We start from the raw sequence: 17,263 nt of genomic DNA on the forward strand, positions 1-17,263 counted from the left end.
CGAACTTATGATCATGAGCTGAAATCGAGAGTCTGACGCTTAACTGACTGAACCACTCAGGTGCCCCAGGGTTGTTGTTGTTGTTGTTGTTTTTATATTTATTTTGAGAGAGAGTGTGTGAGCAGGAGATTGGGGAGGAAGGGAGAGAAGGAATCCCAAGCAGGCTCTGTGTTGTTGGCACAGACATGGGGCTCGATCTCACGAACTGTGATCTCACCTCTTTATTACCAGTGGGTCAAGGAAGAAATCACAAAGGTAATTAGGAAACAGTTTGATGGTTATATGCTAACTAATTTGGATGTTAATTAGGGGTGCCTGGGTGGCTCAGTCGAGCGTCCGACTTCAGCTCAGGTCATGATCTCATGGCACGTGAGTTCGAGCCCCACATCAGGCTCTGTGCTGACAGCTCAGATCCTGGAGCCTGCTTCGGATTCTGTGTCTCCTTCTCTCTCTGCCTCTCCTCTGCTCATGCTCTGTCTCTCTCTGCCTCTCAAAAATAAAGAAATGTAATAAAAAAAATTTGGATGTAAATTAAAAAAAATTAAGAAAAAAGAAAGAAAACAGTTTGATGGGGTGCTTGGGTGACTCAGTTGTTTGAGCGTCCAACTCTTGATATTGGCTCGGGTCATGATCTTGCAGTCTGTGGGTTTGAGTCCTGTGTCAGACTCTGTGCTGGTAGCATGGATCCTGCTTGGGGTTCTTCCTCTTTCTCTGCCCTGCCCCTGCTTGCACTCTCTCTGTCTCTCAAAATAAGTAAAAACTTAAAATATTTTGAGATGAATGGAAGAAAATATACACCAAAACTTACTGGGATGCTGCTGAAACAATGCTTAGAGGTAAATTTATAGCTTCAAATATCTCTTAAAAAAGAAGAGGGGTGCCTCTTAATTTAACAGCTCCCAGTTGGAAACACTCAAATATCCATCAGTGGAAGAAAGGATAACCCATATTGTGATACATTCCTACCATGTAACATTATTCCTCAGTAAAAAAGAACAAACTACTCATACTCATAATGAGTCACAAAAACTGAGCAAAAAAAGCCAGGATATAACGCATATGATTTTGTTTAGTTTAAGAACAGGCAAAATAATACATAGTGATAGAAACCATAACTTGATTGTTTCTGGGAGGACAAGAGTGGTATTGATTGGAAGGGGATGAAATAATGGAAATATGGATAATAGAAATCCTTAAAAAAATTTTTTTAATGTTTATTTTTGAGAGAGACAGAGACAGAGTACAAGCAGGGGAGGGGCAGAGAGAGAGAGAGGGAGACTTAGAATCCAGAGGCTCCAGGCTCTGAGTTGTCAGCACAGAGCCTGATGTGGGGCTTGAACTCATGAACTGTGAGATCATGACCTAAGCCAAAGTCGGACACTTAACTGACCGAGCCACCCAAGCACCCCTGGAAATCCTCTTGATTGAGGATTATATGGAAGTAAATATTTGTTTAAGCTTATCAAATTTAAACTTGAGATTGGTGGATTTTACTGTGTATGAGATATACCTTTATTATGGCCATAAGGCCCAGGAGCTGGTATTACAGAAACTACTTTAGGATCAGATACATGGCTTCAGATTTGAACGATTAGCTAGGATTGAGTTCCCATTATGTGGTAGTATCTTAGAAGAGCTTGGACTTTTCTGTCGCTGAAAAGATAATTGAAAAATTCTGTCCATTGGCCTTGAGCATAGAAACAAGAAGGACCTTAGCAATCTGTGTTAGGCTTTAGATAAGATTTTTCTTTTTCTTTTTCTTTTTTTTAATGTTTTTATTTTATTATTTTTGAGACAGAGACAGAGCATGAGCAGGGGAGGAGCAGAGAGAGAGGGAGACACAGAATCCGAAGCAGGCTCCAGGCTCTGAGCTGTCAACACAGAGCCCAATGCAGGGCTCGAACTCACAGACTGTGAGATCATGACCTGAGCTGAAGCTGAAGTCGGATGCTTAACCGACTGAGCCACGTAGGCACCCCTAGATAAGATTTTTCTTAAATTACCTGTAAAAAAACCAGTGCCCATGTCTTTACCATGCATAGGTATGGGATCTGAATTTATGCTGTGTTTTTGATGCATGATCTCAAGCTAAGAAATTATCAAAATTAGACCAGGAACTAGTGTACACCAACATTAATAAACATCTTTTAAGAGTTTATGGGACTCCTTAGACAAGGAGACTCACTGAAAACGTATTTCTATACTTATCCTAGGAAGCCTAACCACCTTAACAGGGAGTTGTTACACACAGCAAACAACAGGAAGGTCAGCTTAAGGTTTCAAAATAGTATTATAGTCTAAAACAAGAGTTAAAGCATAAAAAGCAGAATGAAAGAAATTAAAAAAAAAAATAAGGTAGGTATGATGGTGAGACATAAACCTGTCACAATTATAAAATTAACGGCATTGCTACAATTTAATTAGATAAAAGAGTGCGCTGGCTGTAGTAATGTCAAGTGATTTCTTCAAACTGCTTACTAATTTAGTGTATTTAATACCTGAACTTTTACATAAAATGCTTTAATACCATAATCTCCTTAAAACTATTTTTGACTGGCAGATTATTAAGATAGCTATTGAAAGGCCTAAAGGTCTAGTGATAACTTTTTAAAATTACAGTTTGGAGGGAGTGTAAATAGAACTCACCACGTGTTTGTTTCTTTTTTTTCCCCCCCTTCCCTCAAATGGTCCCCTTCAACTGATACTTACCTTCTATCACCAGCAACTAACCCAGTACAGGCTAGTCTCTTTGCCTAAGCATTCTTTCTTCATGTAGCCCATCAAACGTGGTGGGGAGGATTATTGGTAAAGTACAGGCTAGTCTGAACCTAAGCATTCTTTCTTCAAGTAGCCCGTCAAACATGGAGGGGAGAATTATTGGTAATGAGTGAAGAATATTTTTACTGAGGTATTCTTTGACCTAGAAATGATAGATAACTTGATAATATTTGTCTCTTTTTGAAACATTGAACATTTGCAGCTGTGGGCTATCCACAGTGGATGAGATAGTGTTTTATTCGTTTACTCTTTTAATATTGGATGTGAAAATAATTTTCACATCTATTTCATTTTTAAAAGCCTGCTATTTATGTGTTTATTCTTATATAATGTATTGTAAGATTCCATGTCTTCAGCTAAAATGTAGATGCCTTTTCTCTGGATCCAGTTTAAGGAATTATGGTTAGACTAAACCATGCTTTGCCAACTTGTTTGAACTACTCTGCCTCTGTTTAACTTTTTAAATGATCCTGTGTTGAGAACTGTTCCTATATAGTATCTCATTCCAAATTATAGAGTAAATATGCACTAATGAAACTTTAGTTCATTGTGTTGCTTACTTTGCCTCTGTTGTTAAACCATTCCCTTTTCTCCCCCCTTTTGTTTTTTAAAGGCAAACCTACACAAATTTGAATATAACGTCTTATCTCTAGAGATGTTCTTTGAGTAAATGATACTCCACACCACCTCCCAAAACTGGCGGTGCCTATTCTCTTTTAAATCCGTCTGTTGCTAATATTAATGGTACTGACATCCCCCAAATCCTCATCATTGCTAGAGTGACTCATGGTTTCAGTAGCACTAATCTGGGGCTTTGGTCCTTATGTGAACATGCTCTCTTCCGTTTCCCACCAGTAGTTGATCCTGTCTCACTTGACTAAGAAGTGGTGGTGAGGTACATTTTCCAACTTTCTTTTCAGATTTATAAATAGCAAAGTGCTGCTGGGTTTTCCTGCTCTGTTTTGCTTTTCTTCCTGCTCTTTAAACATTGACACACTTGTTGGAATTCCTACAAGTGTGGTTTATTGCAAGATTTGTGAAAGAATTGTTTAACTTTTGGTAAATTGTTTTGGGTATATTTCTCTTTGGTGTTCCATCATTGTTCCTTGCATTGTTGCCAACTATATGCTAATTATATTTCAGACCTGATAAAAATGGGTCTGTTAAAAAAATAGCTAAATCATACAAATTGTTTTGACATTTCCCTAATATTTTAAATTAGAAATTTTCAGTGTGATGTTATCTCACAACACTTTGAATACTGATAAGGATACTTGGAATATCTAAAAAATACCTTTATGTTTTCCTTTTATTTTTGTGTAATTTCCGCAAATCAATTTAGAAAAATTATTCACATTTAACTCCTATTACTTGATACACTTATATATATCCTTAAGATAGTTGGCAGCATTGTCCTTGAATCTCTATTGGTTTGGGCTTATGTAATCTTTTTCTTTTCTCCATTTTTTGTTTTTCTTTTGCTTCCTAAGGACATGATGATACAGCGCCATGTGCAATTTTGAAAAGTATGGATAGTTTTAGCTTTCTCCAACACCCAGTCCACCAGAGGAGCTTAGAGATTCTGCAGAGGTGCAAGGAAGAGAAGTACAGTAAGGCTGCAAATCCTGATAAACTCTGTGTCATCACTTATCTGTTTGGAAATGGAAACCAGGAGCATATTGCACCAGGGTGGGACATAAATTGCATAGGCAATGTCACCTCTATAATCGTTTGACCAGTCTCAGGATTCTTCCATTGAGACTTAAGTTCTTTCTTTTGAAAAAGTTGATATACCTCTTCTTTCAACTTGGACGACTCTTTGCCTGTGATCCATGAGTTGTTGATTTATACTTGGTTATAGACTCTAAATTTGTTTCCACTTTTGTCTTTAAAGTAGCTGAGTGATGGGTAAAAATGAATAATGATTTTTTCCCTGCTAATTTTTAAAAAATGCTTTATTGAAATCTAGTTGAGATAAAATTGCATGCAAAAGCATAGAGTTTGGTAAATTTTGACATATATATGCACTTGTGAAATCATTAACATGATATAGATAATTACTATATCCAACACTACCAAAAGTTTCCTCTGCCTCTTTCCAATTTTTGGCTGATTGCTATGCTTGCTTATGCTTGAATTTCAACATCAGCAGTGTTGCTTTTGTGTATCATTGCTTAATCCACTTAGTTTGATTGCAGTTCTCCTATCAGACTTTTCTGTGTCTGGTTTAGAGAAAAACCACCATATTAATGTTTTGGATTAAGGAAGAATGATAGAATCATAGTGGATATTTCTTTTTTTTCTTTTTCTTCTATTTCTTTCTTTTTTTTTTTTATAAAATTGGTGTGAAAAGATGCCCGTGGTCTCCATTTCCTCCTTTCTATTTGTTATACTCATTCTGAATGAAAATAGATTGTTTTACTTATTGTGGGATTATAGTTATTTTGCTACTGCTATAGTGAGAATAAAGAGATCCTTCAGAATACTCAAATACTCGAACCCCAACTAAGCAGTTTCCATATAATGGACCTAAATTACTTACAGATTCGGAGCTTTTTACAAATTACCACAGATTTACTTTGTTGATTTTACAGTTTTGTGATTGAAATTCCATGAAATTTTAGTATCTAATTATCAGTGAAAGGAGAATGTAAGTAGAATTTGTAAAAGCAAATGTTGTGGCTTCTTTTTTCAGTTGTTCTTACTTTTGCTGTCTTGGTATAAGGAAATGTGTAATGCATTTTGAAAAATACTATTAAAAATGTTTTCTCATTTTAGAAAGAACAAAGGTAAGTATTTCATTTTAAAAAGACCATCCTTGAGAGTTACAATGAATTAATTGCTATTGTTTCTAAAAGGTGTACAATAAGTTTTATTTCAATTACCCATCTTCCTTTTTAAATCTTTTAATCCGTGGGACATTATTTAAACCAGTTTACAAATCTTTTTTGGGAGTTTAATTCTTTTTAACTTTTAAATAGTTGCAAGTGGTTTATTTGCTTTGTTGATTTTCATCATGTTCTGACAACCCTAGGCCTGATTGTATTCCAGTTTAGTATATATGGGTTCGGGAATAGGAAGGCACCATGTACAGTATAGGCTGCGTGAGGAAATCGTACATTTGTTCTGTGTTTACATGCAAATTGATTTTTACATTTATGGAAGTTGGAGCTTTTCCATTATTTTAAGAAGTGTATTCCATTTTATATTATAGTACTACCAATAATTAGAATTTTATACTCTATAAAATTACAAATTCAATTTTGGGAGATTGTTCTTAAAAAAACAGGGGACTACCAGCTTTAGGTAATGGATAATTGGCAAGGTGAATGAACCCTTCCACAGGTAACAATGATAAAACCTGGAAAAATTTTTATTTTATTTATTATTTTTTTTTTCCTATGTAAAACTTTTTTTTTTCAGTATATGAAATTTATTGTCAAATTGGTTTCCATACAACACCCAGTGCTCATCCCAAAAGGTGCCCTCCTCAATACCTATCACCCACCCTCCCCTCCCTCCCACCCCCATCAACCCTCAGTTTGTTCTCAGTTTTTAAGAGTCTCTTATGCTTTGGCTGTCTCCCACTCTAACCTCTTTTTTTTTTCCTCCCCCTCCCCCATGGGTTCCTGTTAAGTTTCTCAGGATCCACCTAAGAGGGAAAACATATGGTATCTGTCTTTCTCTGTATGGCTTATTTCACTTAGCATAACACTCTCCAGTTCCATCCACGTTGCTACAAAGGGCCATATTTCATTCTTTCTCATTGCCACGTAGTACTCCATTGTGTATGTAAACCACAATTTCTTTATCCATTCATCAGTTGATGGACATTTAGGCTCTTTCCATTATTTGGCTATTGTTGAGAGTGCTGCTATAAACATTGGGGTACAAGTGCCCCTATGCATCAGTACTCCTGTATCCCTTGGGTAAATTCCTAGCAGTGCTATTGCTGGGTCATAGGGTAGGTCTATTTTTAATTTTTTGAGGAACCTCCACACTTTTCCAGAGTGGCTGCACCAATTTGCATTACCTGGAAAAAATTTTAAAATAACAAAATGATTTGAAAGCATTGGAAAAAGACCAAAAAACCCCCACTAAAATACCATAAAGAAGCAGAAACCAGGGGAGAGTTTATTCTTTTAAGTAAGTAAAGTAGTGGATAAGAATTGTGAATCTGTGGGTTTTTGTACAAGGTGCTTCGCCACTCTCATAGCCCCAGAGACGGAAAACCACAACCATACTGACTTGAGGTATCAGAGAACAAAGGTGAGGACTGGCAAAACAACTTGGAATTTAGGAGGAAAATCTGAAACTGAGAAAGCTGCCAGAGGGCTAAAACCCAAAGTTAGAGTATGAATTCTGCCAGCCGTACCTGGCTGACAGCTATGAGTACACAGGGAAGCCTGTCAGCAAAGCAGTGCAAACCAAATAGGAGACAAACTTCGAAACACACAACTGTAGTAGGTGAGATTTTCAAGTTTGCTGCTTTTTTGACACACACTTTTTGTATCTGTGTGTAGCTCCTGTGGGAGAAAAGCTGAATTCTTCCTGCCTTAGTTGGAATCCCATAAGTAGAGGGGGGGAAAGAAAGAAGCAGAGGAATATTTGAAGAAATAATGGCTGAAAACTTTTTATATTTGTTAGAAACCTGGCTTAGAGATCCAAGAAGATTAATGATCTCCAAGTAGAATAAATACAAAAGAAAACCATAATTAGGCACATTGTAGACAAACTGCTAAATGTCAAAGACAAAGAGAAAATCTTGAGAGCAGTGAAGAGAAAATATGGCCTATCAAATACAGGGGAATAATGATATTAACACCTGACTTATTAAAGCAATGGAGATGAAAAGATGTTGAAAAATCATGATTAAAATCTCGCCCTGGCCCAAAATAAACCAGAACACAGCTGTCTCCTACCTCCCAAACAAATCCCAACTTTCAGGCAAAATTTCTATATTTTTAGTTTGGGTCCAGACAAGTTAACTATCTGTTGAAAGAAAAATCAACAGTTTTCAGAAGAACATAACAGAATTTAGTGTTGGCACAATGTATTATCCATAATGTTAAGCTATCAGCAAAAATATTCTTAATAAATGAAACTTAAATAAATATGTTTTCAGATAAAAAGTATCTGAGAGAATTTGCCACCATAATGTGTATTCTATGAGAAATAATAATGGAAGTTCTGTAAGCTAAAGGGAAATGGCACCAGGGTGCTTGGGTGGCTCAGTTGGTTAAGTGTCTGTTGATTTCCACTCAAGTCATGATCTCATGGTTCATGAGTCTGAGACCTGCGTCGGGCTCTGCACTGACAGTGCAGAGCCTGCTTGGGATTCTCTCTCTGCCTCCCGCTCTGCCCCTGTTCCACTTGATTGTACATGTGCTTGTTCTCTCTGTCTCAAAAACAAATCAACCAACTTAAAAAAATAAAATAAAGAGAAATGGCACCAGATGGTAATGTGGATGTGTAGTAAGTGCAAAGGGCTGGAAAGTAAATATTTTAGCCTCTGTGGGTCTTATGGTCTCTGTTGAAACAACTCAGTTCTACTGTGAAAGGAGCCATAGATAATACATAAATAAATGAACATGGCTATGTTCCAATAAAACTTTACTATGGGCACTGATATTTAAATTTCATATAATTTTCACATTTCATAAAATTATTTTTCTATTGATATTTTTTTCCTTAACCATTTAAAAATGTAGGGGGCACCTGAGTGCCTCTGTTGGTTAAGTATCCAACTTCAGCTCAGATCATGATCTCATGGTTTGTGGGTTTGGGCACTGCATTGGGCTCTGTGCTGACAGCTTAGAGCCTGGAGCCTGCTTGGGATTCTCTCTCTCCCTCCCTCTGATACACCTCACCTTGCTGACAGTGCTTACCTTAATGTCCCTGACCTCAGGCCCACAAATGTGTGGGGTCCCACAAATGATTGAAAATTTAATCTGGCCAAATACAATTAATGGAATTCCATTGTGGAATTTCAAATGAAATTTAAGTCTTACAAAAATGGAATTAAAATAGAAATAAGTAATAGATATCTGAGAAATACATGTATATTTTTTAACTAATCTCTACACCCAGTGTGGAGCTTGAACTCAACAACCCTGAGATCAAAAGTCACATGCTCTTCTGACTGAGCCAACCAGGCACCCCTCAAGAAATCCTCAAATATTTTGAAAATAAACAACATGTATAAATGACTCATGAGTTAAAGAAAAATTTATAAGGGCAACTTGAAACTACTTCGATCTGAATGAGAATAGAAATAACATAACTTGCATAATGCAACTAAAGAAGTACCTAGAAGAAAATTGATAGCTTTAAGTCCTTATGTTAGGAAACAAGGTCAAAAGTCAAGGATTTAAGCTTTTACCTTATGAAGCTACAACAAGAAGAGCACATTAGACCCAAAATAAGTAGAGAGAAGTGACGAACTACAATCCATGAATACAAAGCAGACCAACAGTAGAGAATATCAGTGGAAACCAAAAGCTGATTTTTCTTTTTTTCCAGTTTTAGAGGGAGAGAGAGAGACCACACATGTGCATGAGTAGGGGAGAGATGCATAGGGAAAGAGAGAATCATAAGCAGGCTCTACACTTAGTGTGGAGCCCGATGTGGGGCTTTATCCCAATTCCCTGGATCATGACCTGAGCCAAAATCAAGAAATGGAATGCTTAATCAACTGAGCCATCCAGGTGCCCCCAAAAGCTATTTTTTCAAAAAGAGCAATGAAATTTTTAAAGCTCTGGGTCAGTCCATTAGAACTTTCTATAAAGATGAAAATGTTCTCCAACCATGCTATCTAAAAGCCACATATGGCTGTTAAGCACCTGAAATTTATTTAAAATTGAGAAACTGAAGTTTTAATTTGATTCAGTCAAATCAAACTTGAAAGCCACATGTGGCTAGTGACTGCGGTATTAGTGCAGTTCTAGCCATTCTGATCAAGAAATAAGAGAGAAGAAGACACAAATACTGTTATCTGGAAGGAGCAAGTGGACACAGTTATATATGATAGAGACCTCAAAAGACTGAGGAGAGATTATGTCAATAAATTAAGCAACTTAGATGAAATGGACAAATTCCTTGAATGTCCATCAAAATTGACCCAAGGAAAAATACAAAATTTGATCACTCCTATAAATGATATTGGCTTCATAAGTAAAATCTTCCCCCCACAAAAAAGTGTAGGCCTACATAGCTTCAACAGTAAATTTGATTTAAGAGATGTTTAAGAAAAGAATAATACCAGTTCTCTTCAACTATTTCAGAAAATATAGGAGCAAGTAACCTTGTACAAATCTTATGAGGCCAGTATTATTACTCTAATACCAAAAGCATACAAAAACATTACAAGAAAACTATGGACCTCACAATGATGGGTGTAAAAAGGCTTAAGAACATAAGGGCTGACTGAATTCAGCAGTATAATAAAGGATAATACATGAAGCCCAGTGGAATTTAAGGTTGAATGAATGAATGAAAGGAATGAAAGTTTGGTTTGATAATAGAAAATCAATCATTATAATTCACTATATTATCCTTCTAAAAAAGAAAAAGCATATGATACCTCAGTAGTTGGAGAAAAAGATTTTTTCGTAATTTTTCACTCATTTAAACACCTTTAGGAGCCTTGAAATAAAAGGCAGCCTTCCTCAATTTTATAAAGAACATGCATGAAAATCCTACGGCAGACTTCATATGTAATGATGAAAGATTGAACACTTCTCTGACATTGAGACAAGGCAAAGATATCTGCTTTTGACACTGATATTTAACATTGTACTGAAAGTCATACACAGTGCTATAAGGCAAGAAAAAGAAGTAAAAGGTGCATAGCTTGAAAAGGAAGATGTAAACAACATACGATCCTCTATATACGAAGTGTTAAGGAGTTTGATATATGCTCTTTGATCTAGGAAGTAGATTCAACAGCCTCTCATGATACCAGGTAAATTTACAAAATTATACTATTTTAGCCATGAAGACATAGAAAACTAAATTTATGAATTTTATGTATACATCTTTGGCAGCCAGTCTCCTAGATATTCTTGTTATCCCCATATTATGGTATTCACAACCTTGTATAGTCTTCTGCATTTTTCCTGTCTTGGTCTGTGTGACTTATAGGACATGGCAGGAGTGATAGTATGTCAATTCCTAAATTAAGTTATGAAAGACTGCAGTTTTCATCTTAGGTAATTTCTTACTTGGTAGCTCTATCTCAGATCACTGTCTCTAGGAGAAAGAAGCAAACTGTCATCTGTGAGTCGCCCTGTTGAGAATCCCACTGAAGCCACTGGTCAACAGGTAGTGAGAAAATGATCTTTGCCACTAACTACATGAGTGAACTTGGAAGCAAATCCTTCAGTTCCATTCCAGTCTTTTTTTTTTTTTTTTTTTTTTAATTCAAGGTCGTTAACATACAGTATTGATTTCAGGAGTAAAACCCAGTGATTCATCACTAACATATAACACCAAGTGCTCATCCCAGCAGATGTCCTCCTTAATGCCCATCACCATTTACCCCATTGCCCCACCTGCTTCTCCTCTAGCAACCCCCAGTTTGTTCTGTGTATGTAAGAAGCTCTTATGGTTTACCTTCCTCTCTGCCTTTATTCTTACTTTTCCTTCCCTTCCCTCTATATTCATCTCTTGTTTCTTAAATTCCACATATGAATGAAATCATATGATATTTGTCTTTCTCTGACTTATTTTGCTTAGTATAAACACTCTAGTTGTATCCATGTTGTTGCAGATGATAAAATTTGATTCTTCTTGCCCCTGAGTAGTATTCCATTGTATATTTATACCACATCTTTTTTATACATTCATTAGTTGATGGACATTTGGGCTCTTTCCATAATTTGGCTATTATTATAAAATAATAGCATTATTGATAGCATTATTGATAAACATTGGGGTGCATGTGCCCCTTTGAATCAGCATTTTTATATCTTTTGGATAAATACCTAGTAGTGTAATTGTTGGGTTGTGGGGTAGTTCTATTTTTAATTTTTTGAGGAACATCCATACTGTTTTCCAGAGTGGCCGCACCAGTTTGCATTCCCACCAACAATGCAAAAGTGTTCCCCTTTCTCTGCATCCTTGCCAACATCTATTGTTGCCTGAGTTGTTAATTTTAGCTATTCTGACAGGTGTGAGATGGTATCTCATTGTGCTTTTGATTTGTATTTCCCTACATTGAGTGATGTTGAGCATTTTTTCATGTGTCTGTTTGCCATCTGGATGTCTTGGAAAAGTGTTTATTCATGTCTTCTGCCCATTTTGTAACTGGCTTATTTGTTTTTTGGATGTTGAGTTTGATAAGTTCTTTATAGATTTTGGAAACTAACCCTTTATCAGATATGTCATTTGCAAATATCTTCTCCCATTCTGTCAGTTGCTTTTAGTTTTGTTGGTTGTTTCCTTTGCTGTGCAGCAGCTTTTTATCTTGAAGTCCCAGTACATTTTTGCTTTTGTTTCCCTTACCGCTGGAGACGTGTTGAGTAAGAAGTTGCTGTGGCCAAGGTCAAAGAGGTTTTTGCCTGCTTTCTCCTTGAGGATTTTGATGGCTTCCTGTCTTGTGTTTAGGTCTTTGATCCATTTTGAATTTATTTTTGTGTATGGTGAAAGAAAGTGGTCCAAGTTCATTCTTCTGCATGTCACTGTCCAGTTTTCCCAGCACCACTTGCTGAAGAGACTGTCTTGATTCCATTGGATATTCTTTCCTGCTTTGTCAAGGATTAGTTGGCCATACATTTGTGGGTCCATTTCTGGGTTCTCTATTCTGTTCCATTGATCTGAGTGTCTGTGTCAAATTCCTTGATTCTCTTTCTGCTTTTTCATTATTGATATATATAAATGCAACCAATTGCTGTGTGTTGACTTTATATCCTGCAACTTCGCAGATTTTTTGTATCATTCTAGCAGTTTTTTGGTGGAGTCTTTTGGATTTTCCACGTAGTATCCTGTCATCTGTGAAGAGTAAAAGTTTGACTTCTTTGCCAGCTTGTATGCCTTTTATTTCTTTTTGTTATCTGATTGCTGAGGCTAGGACTTCCAGTACTATGTTGAACAACATTGGTGAGAGTGGACATCCCTGTCGTGTTCCTGACCTTAGAGGAAAAGCTCTCATTTTTTCCCTGTTGAGAATGATATTATCTGTAGGCCCTTCATATATGTCTTTTATGATATTGAGGTATGTTCCTTCTATCCCTATTTTCTTGAGGTTTTTTATCATGAAAGGATGCTTTTGTCAAATCCTTTTTCTGCATCTACTAAAAGAATCATGTTTCTTATCTTTTATTAATGTGGTGTATCACACTGATTAATTTGCAAATATTGAACCAGCCCTTGGCCCAGGAATAAATCCCACTTGATCATGGTGAATAATTCTTATTTTAAAAAATTTTTTTAAGTTTATTCATTTTTGTGAGAGAGAGAGAGAGAGAGAGAGACATAGTGACATAGCACGAGGGGGTGGGAGGGGAAGAGAGGGTGGGAGACACAGAGCAGGGTCCAGGCTCTGAGCCGTCAGCACAGAGCCCAACACGGGGCTCGAACCCATGAACCACGAGATCATGACTTAAGCCGAAGTTGGATGCTTAACTGACTGAGCCACCCAGGAGCCCTAGTGAATAATTCTTTTAATGTACTATTGAATTAGATTTGCTAGTATCTTTTTTTTTTTTTTTTTAATTTTTTTTTTCAACATTTATTTATTTTTGGGACAGAGAGAGACAGAGCATGAACGGGGGAGGGGCAGAGAGAGAGGGAGACACAGAATCAGAAACAGGCTCCAGGCTCTGAGCCATCAGCCCAGAGCCTGACGCGGGGCTCGAACTCACAGAGCGCGAGATCGTGACCTGGCTGAAGTCGGACGCCCAACTGACTGCGCCACCCAGGCGCCCCGATTTGCTAGTATCTTGTTGAGAAATTTTACATCCAGGTTCATCATGGATATTGGTCTGTAATTCTCCTTTTTAGTGAGACTTTGTGTGTGTGTGTGTGTGTGTATGTGTGTGTGTGTGTGTGTGTGTGTGGTTTTCGAGCCAAGGTAATGCTGGCTTCATAGAATGAGTTTAGAAGCTTCCCTTCCATTTCTATTTTTGGAACAGTTTGAGAAGAATAGGTATTAAACTCTTCTTTAAATGTCTGTTAGAATTCCCCTGGGAAGGCATCTACCCCCCCCCCCCCCCCCCCCCCCCCGCCCCAGGACTCTTATTTGTTGGGAAACTTAAAGAAAAAAAAATTCTTTTTAACATTTATTTATTTTTGAGAGACAGAGAGAGGCAGAGTATGAGTGGGGGAGGGCAGAGAGAGAGGGAGACACAGAATCTGAAGCAGTCTCCAGGCCCTGAGCTGTCAGCACAGAGCCTGATGTGGGGTTGAACCCATGAACCATGACATCATGACTTGAGCTGAAGTCAGATGCTTAACCAACCTAGCCACCCAGATGTGTCTGTTGGGAAATTCTTGATTACTGATTCACTTTTTTTGCTGGTTATGGTCCAGCATTTTCTGTTTCTTCCTGTTTGAGTTTTAGTAATGTGTGAGTGTCTAGAAATTTGTCCATTTTGTCCAGATTGTCCAATTTGTTGGCGTACAATATTCATAGTATTCTCTAATAATGGTTTGTATTTCTGTGGTGTTGGTTGTGATCTCTCCTCTTTCATTCGTGATTTTATCTATTTGGGTTAGAGCTCTCTCTTTTTGAGAAGTCTGGCTAAGGGTTTATTGGTTTTCTTTATTCCTTAAAAAAACCCTGCTTTTAGTTTCATTGGTATGTTCTATACCGTATTTTTTGTTTCTATATCATTTATTTCTGCTCTAATCTTTATTATTCCCTTGTTCTGCTGGCTTTGGGCTTTATTTGCTGCTCCTTTTCTACCTCCTTTAGGTGTAAGGTTAGGTTGTGTATTTGGGACCTGTCTTACTTCTTGAGATAGGCCTGAATTGCAATATACTTTCCTCTTTGGACTGCCTTTGCCGTATCCCAAAGGGTTTGGACTGTCGTGTTTTCATTTACACTGGCTTCTATGTATTTTTTTTTTCTTCTTTAATATCCTGGTTAACCCATGCATTCTTTAGTAGGATGTTATTTTACCTCCATGTATTTGAAGGCTTTCCAAATTTTTTCTTGTGGTTAATTTCAAGTTTCGTAGTGTTGCATTCTGAAAATATGCATAAGTATGATCTTGATCTTTTTGTACCTGTTGAGGGCTGATTTGTCACCCAATATGTGATCTATTCTGGGGAATGTTCTATGTGTACTCGAGAAGAATGTGGATTTTGCTGCTTTAGGATGAAATGTTCTGAATATATGTTAAGTCCATTTTGGTACAGTGTGTCATTCAAAGCCATTGTTTCCTTGTTTATTTTCTGCTTAGATGATCTATCCATTGCTATAAGTGAGGTATTAATGTCTCCTACTATTATGGTATTATTATCAATAAGTTTGTGCTTGTGATTAATTGATTTTTATATTTGGGTGCTTCCACATTGGCATAAATATTTATAATTGTTAGGTTTTTTTTTTTAAAGTTTATTTATTTATTTTGAGAAAACACACCACAAGTAGAGGAAGCCAGAGAGAGATGGGGGCAGAGCATCTGAAGCAGGCTCTGTGTTGATAGCAGAGAGCCCAATGCAGGGCTCACACTCATGAATCATGAGATTATGACCTGAGCCAAAGTCGGATACTTAACCGACTGAGCCATCCAGGCATCCCAATTGTTAGATCTCCTTGATGGATAGACCCCTTAATTATGATATAATGCCCTTCTTAGTCTCTTATTATAGTCTTTGTTTTAAAATCTAGTTTGTTTGATATAAATATGGCTTCTCCAGCTTTCTTTTGAGGTCCATTATTATGGTAGATGGTTCTCCATCCCCTCACTTTCAATCTGCATGTGTCCTTAGGTGTAATATGAGTCTCTTATAGTCAGTATATGGATGGATCTTGTTTTTTAAATCTGTTCTGCTACCCTGTGTGTTTTGATTGAAGCATTTAGTCCATTTACATTCAGAATGATTATTGAAAGATACGAATTTAGTGCCATTGTGTTAACCTATAGAATTGGTGTTATTGTTCTTTGGTCCATTATAGTCTTTGCTGTTTCCTTTTTTTTCTCCACTCAGAGAGCCCCCCTTAGAATTTCTTGCAGGGCTTTTTTTTTTTTGTGGTTACAAACTCCTTTAGTTTTTATTTGTCTGGAAAAGCCTCTTTCTCTCCTATTCTGAATGTCAGCCTTGCTGGATAAAGGATTCTTGGCTGCTTATTTTTCCTATTCAGCACATTGAATATTTCCCTTCTAGCCTGCGCAGTTTCAATGGACAGGTCTGCTACTAACCTTATGTGTCTACCCTTGTAGATTAAGGACTATTTATTCTTAGCTGCTTTCAGAATTCTGTGTTTATCCTTGTATTTTGCAAGTTTCACCATGATATGTCATGGTGTTGACTTGTTTTTATTGATTTTGAAGGGAGTTCTCTGTGCCTCTTGGACTTGGATGCATGTTACCTTCTCTAGATAAGAGTTTTCAGCTATAATTTGTTCAAATCTATCTACTGCCCTTTTTTATCACTCCTCTTCTTCTGGGACCCCTATGATACAGATATTGTTTTGTTTTATAGAATCAGTACTCTAAATCTCTCCTCATGATCTAGTAACATCCTTTTCTTTTTTTCAGTTTCTTTATTTCCCATAATTTTATCTTCTATTTCACCTATTCTATTCTCTGCTTTTTCAGTCCTCACTATCACTGTATCTAGTTTGTTTTGCATCTCAGGTATAGCATTTTTAAATTCATCCTGACTAGTTCCTAGGTCTTTGATCTCTGCAGAGATCTCTGCTTTGATCTCTGGTGTCTTCTCTGTGTTTTTCAAGGCCAGCTAGTAGTCTTATAACTGTTGTTCTAAATTCCATTTTAAATATATTGTTTATATCTGTTTTGAGCATGTCCTTGGCTGTGATTTCTTCCTGAACTTTCTTTTGGGAAGAATTCCTCCATCTTGTCATTTTGGCTAAGTTTCTGTCTGTTGCATGTTTTAAAAGCTTGTTATATTTCCTGCACTTGAGAGTACTACTATATTAAAAAGGGGTCATATGTTGTTCAGGGCCTGAGGGACACCTGGGTGGCTCAGTTGGTTAAGCATCTGACTTCAACTCAGGTTACGATCTCATGGTTTGTGGGTTCGAGCCCTGTATTGGGCTCTGTGCTGACAGCTCAGAGCCTGGAACCTGCTTCGGATTCTGTGTCTCCCTCTCTTTCTGCCCCTCTCTTGCTTACACTTCGTCTCTCTCAAAAAATAAATAAACATTAAAAAAAAAAAATTAACATTGTTCAGGGCCTCACACTCCAGGAAGTGTTTCTGGTGTATGCTGTGTCCACTCTGCTGTTGTGTTTTGGCTGCTTTTTCCCACTGGTCAGTCATTTGCAGAGCTCCTCCTTGCTTGCAGTGGTGGAGT

The 17,263-nt window shown here is 37.1% G+C and overlaps 1 protein-coding gene across 1 annotated transcript in view; it reads left to right on the forward strand.

Annotated features, from left to right (window-relative positions):
- MYO9A (myosin IXA) overlaps positions 1-17,263 on the forward strand; it is a 253,196-nt gene that overhangs the window by 94,074 nt on the left and 141,859 nt on the right. The window contains exon 15 of the mRNA XM_047074849.1: positions 4,269-4,388. Coding sequence (XP_046930805.1) covers positions 4,269-4,388 — 120 coding nt within the window. The remainder of the gene's footprint in view (positions 1-4,268; positions 4,389-17,263) is intronic.

The sequence above is a fragment of the Lynx rufus genome, unplaced genomic scaffold, assembly GCF_022079265.1.
Source record: "Lynx rufus isolate CCGP_SWC_20201006 ecotype Redwood Valley unplaced genomic scaffold, mLynRuf1.p SCAF_13, whole genome shotgun sequence".
Taxonomy (NCBI): Eukaryota; Metazoa; Chordata; class Mammalia; order Carnivora; family Felidae; genus Lynx; species Lynx rufus.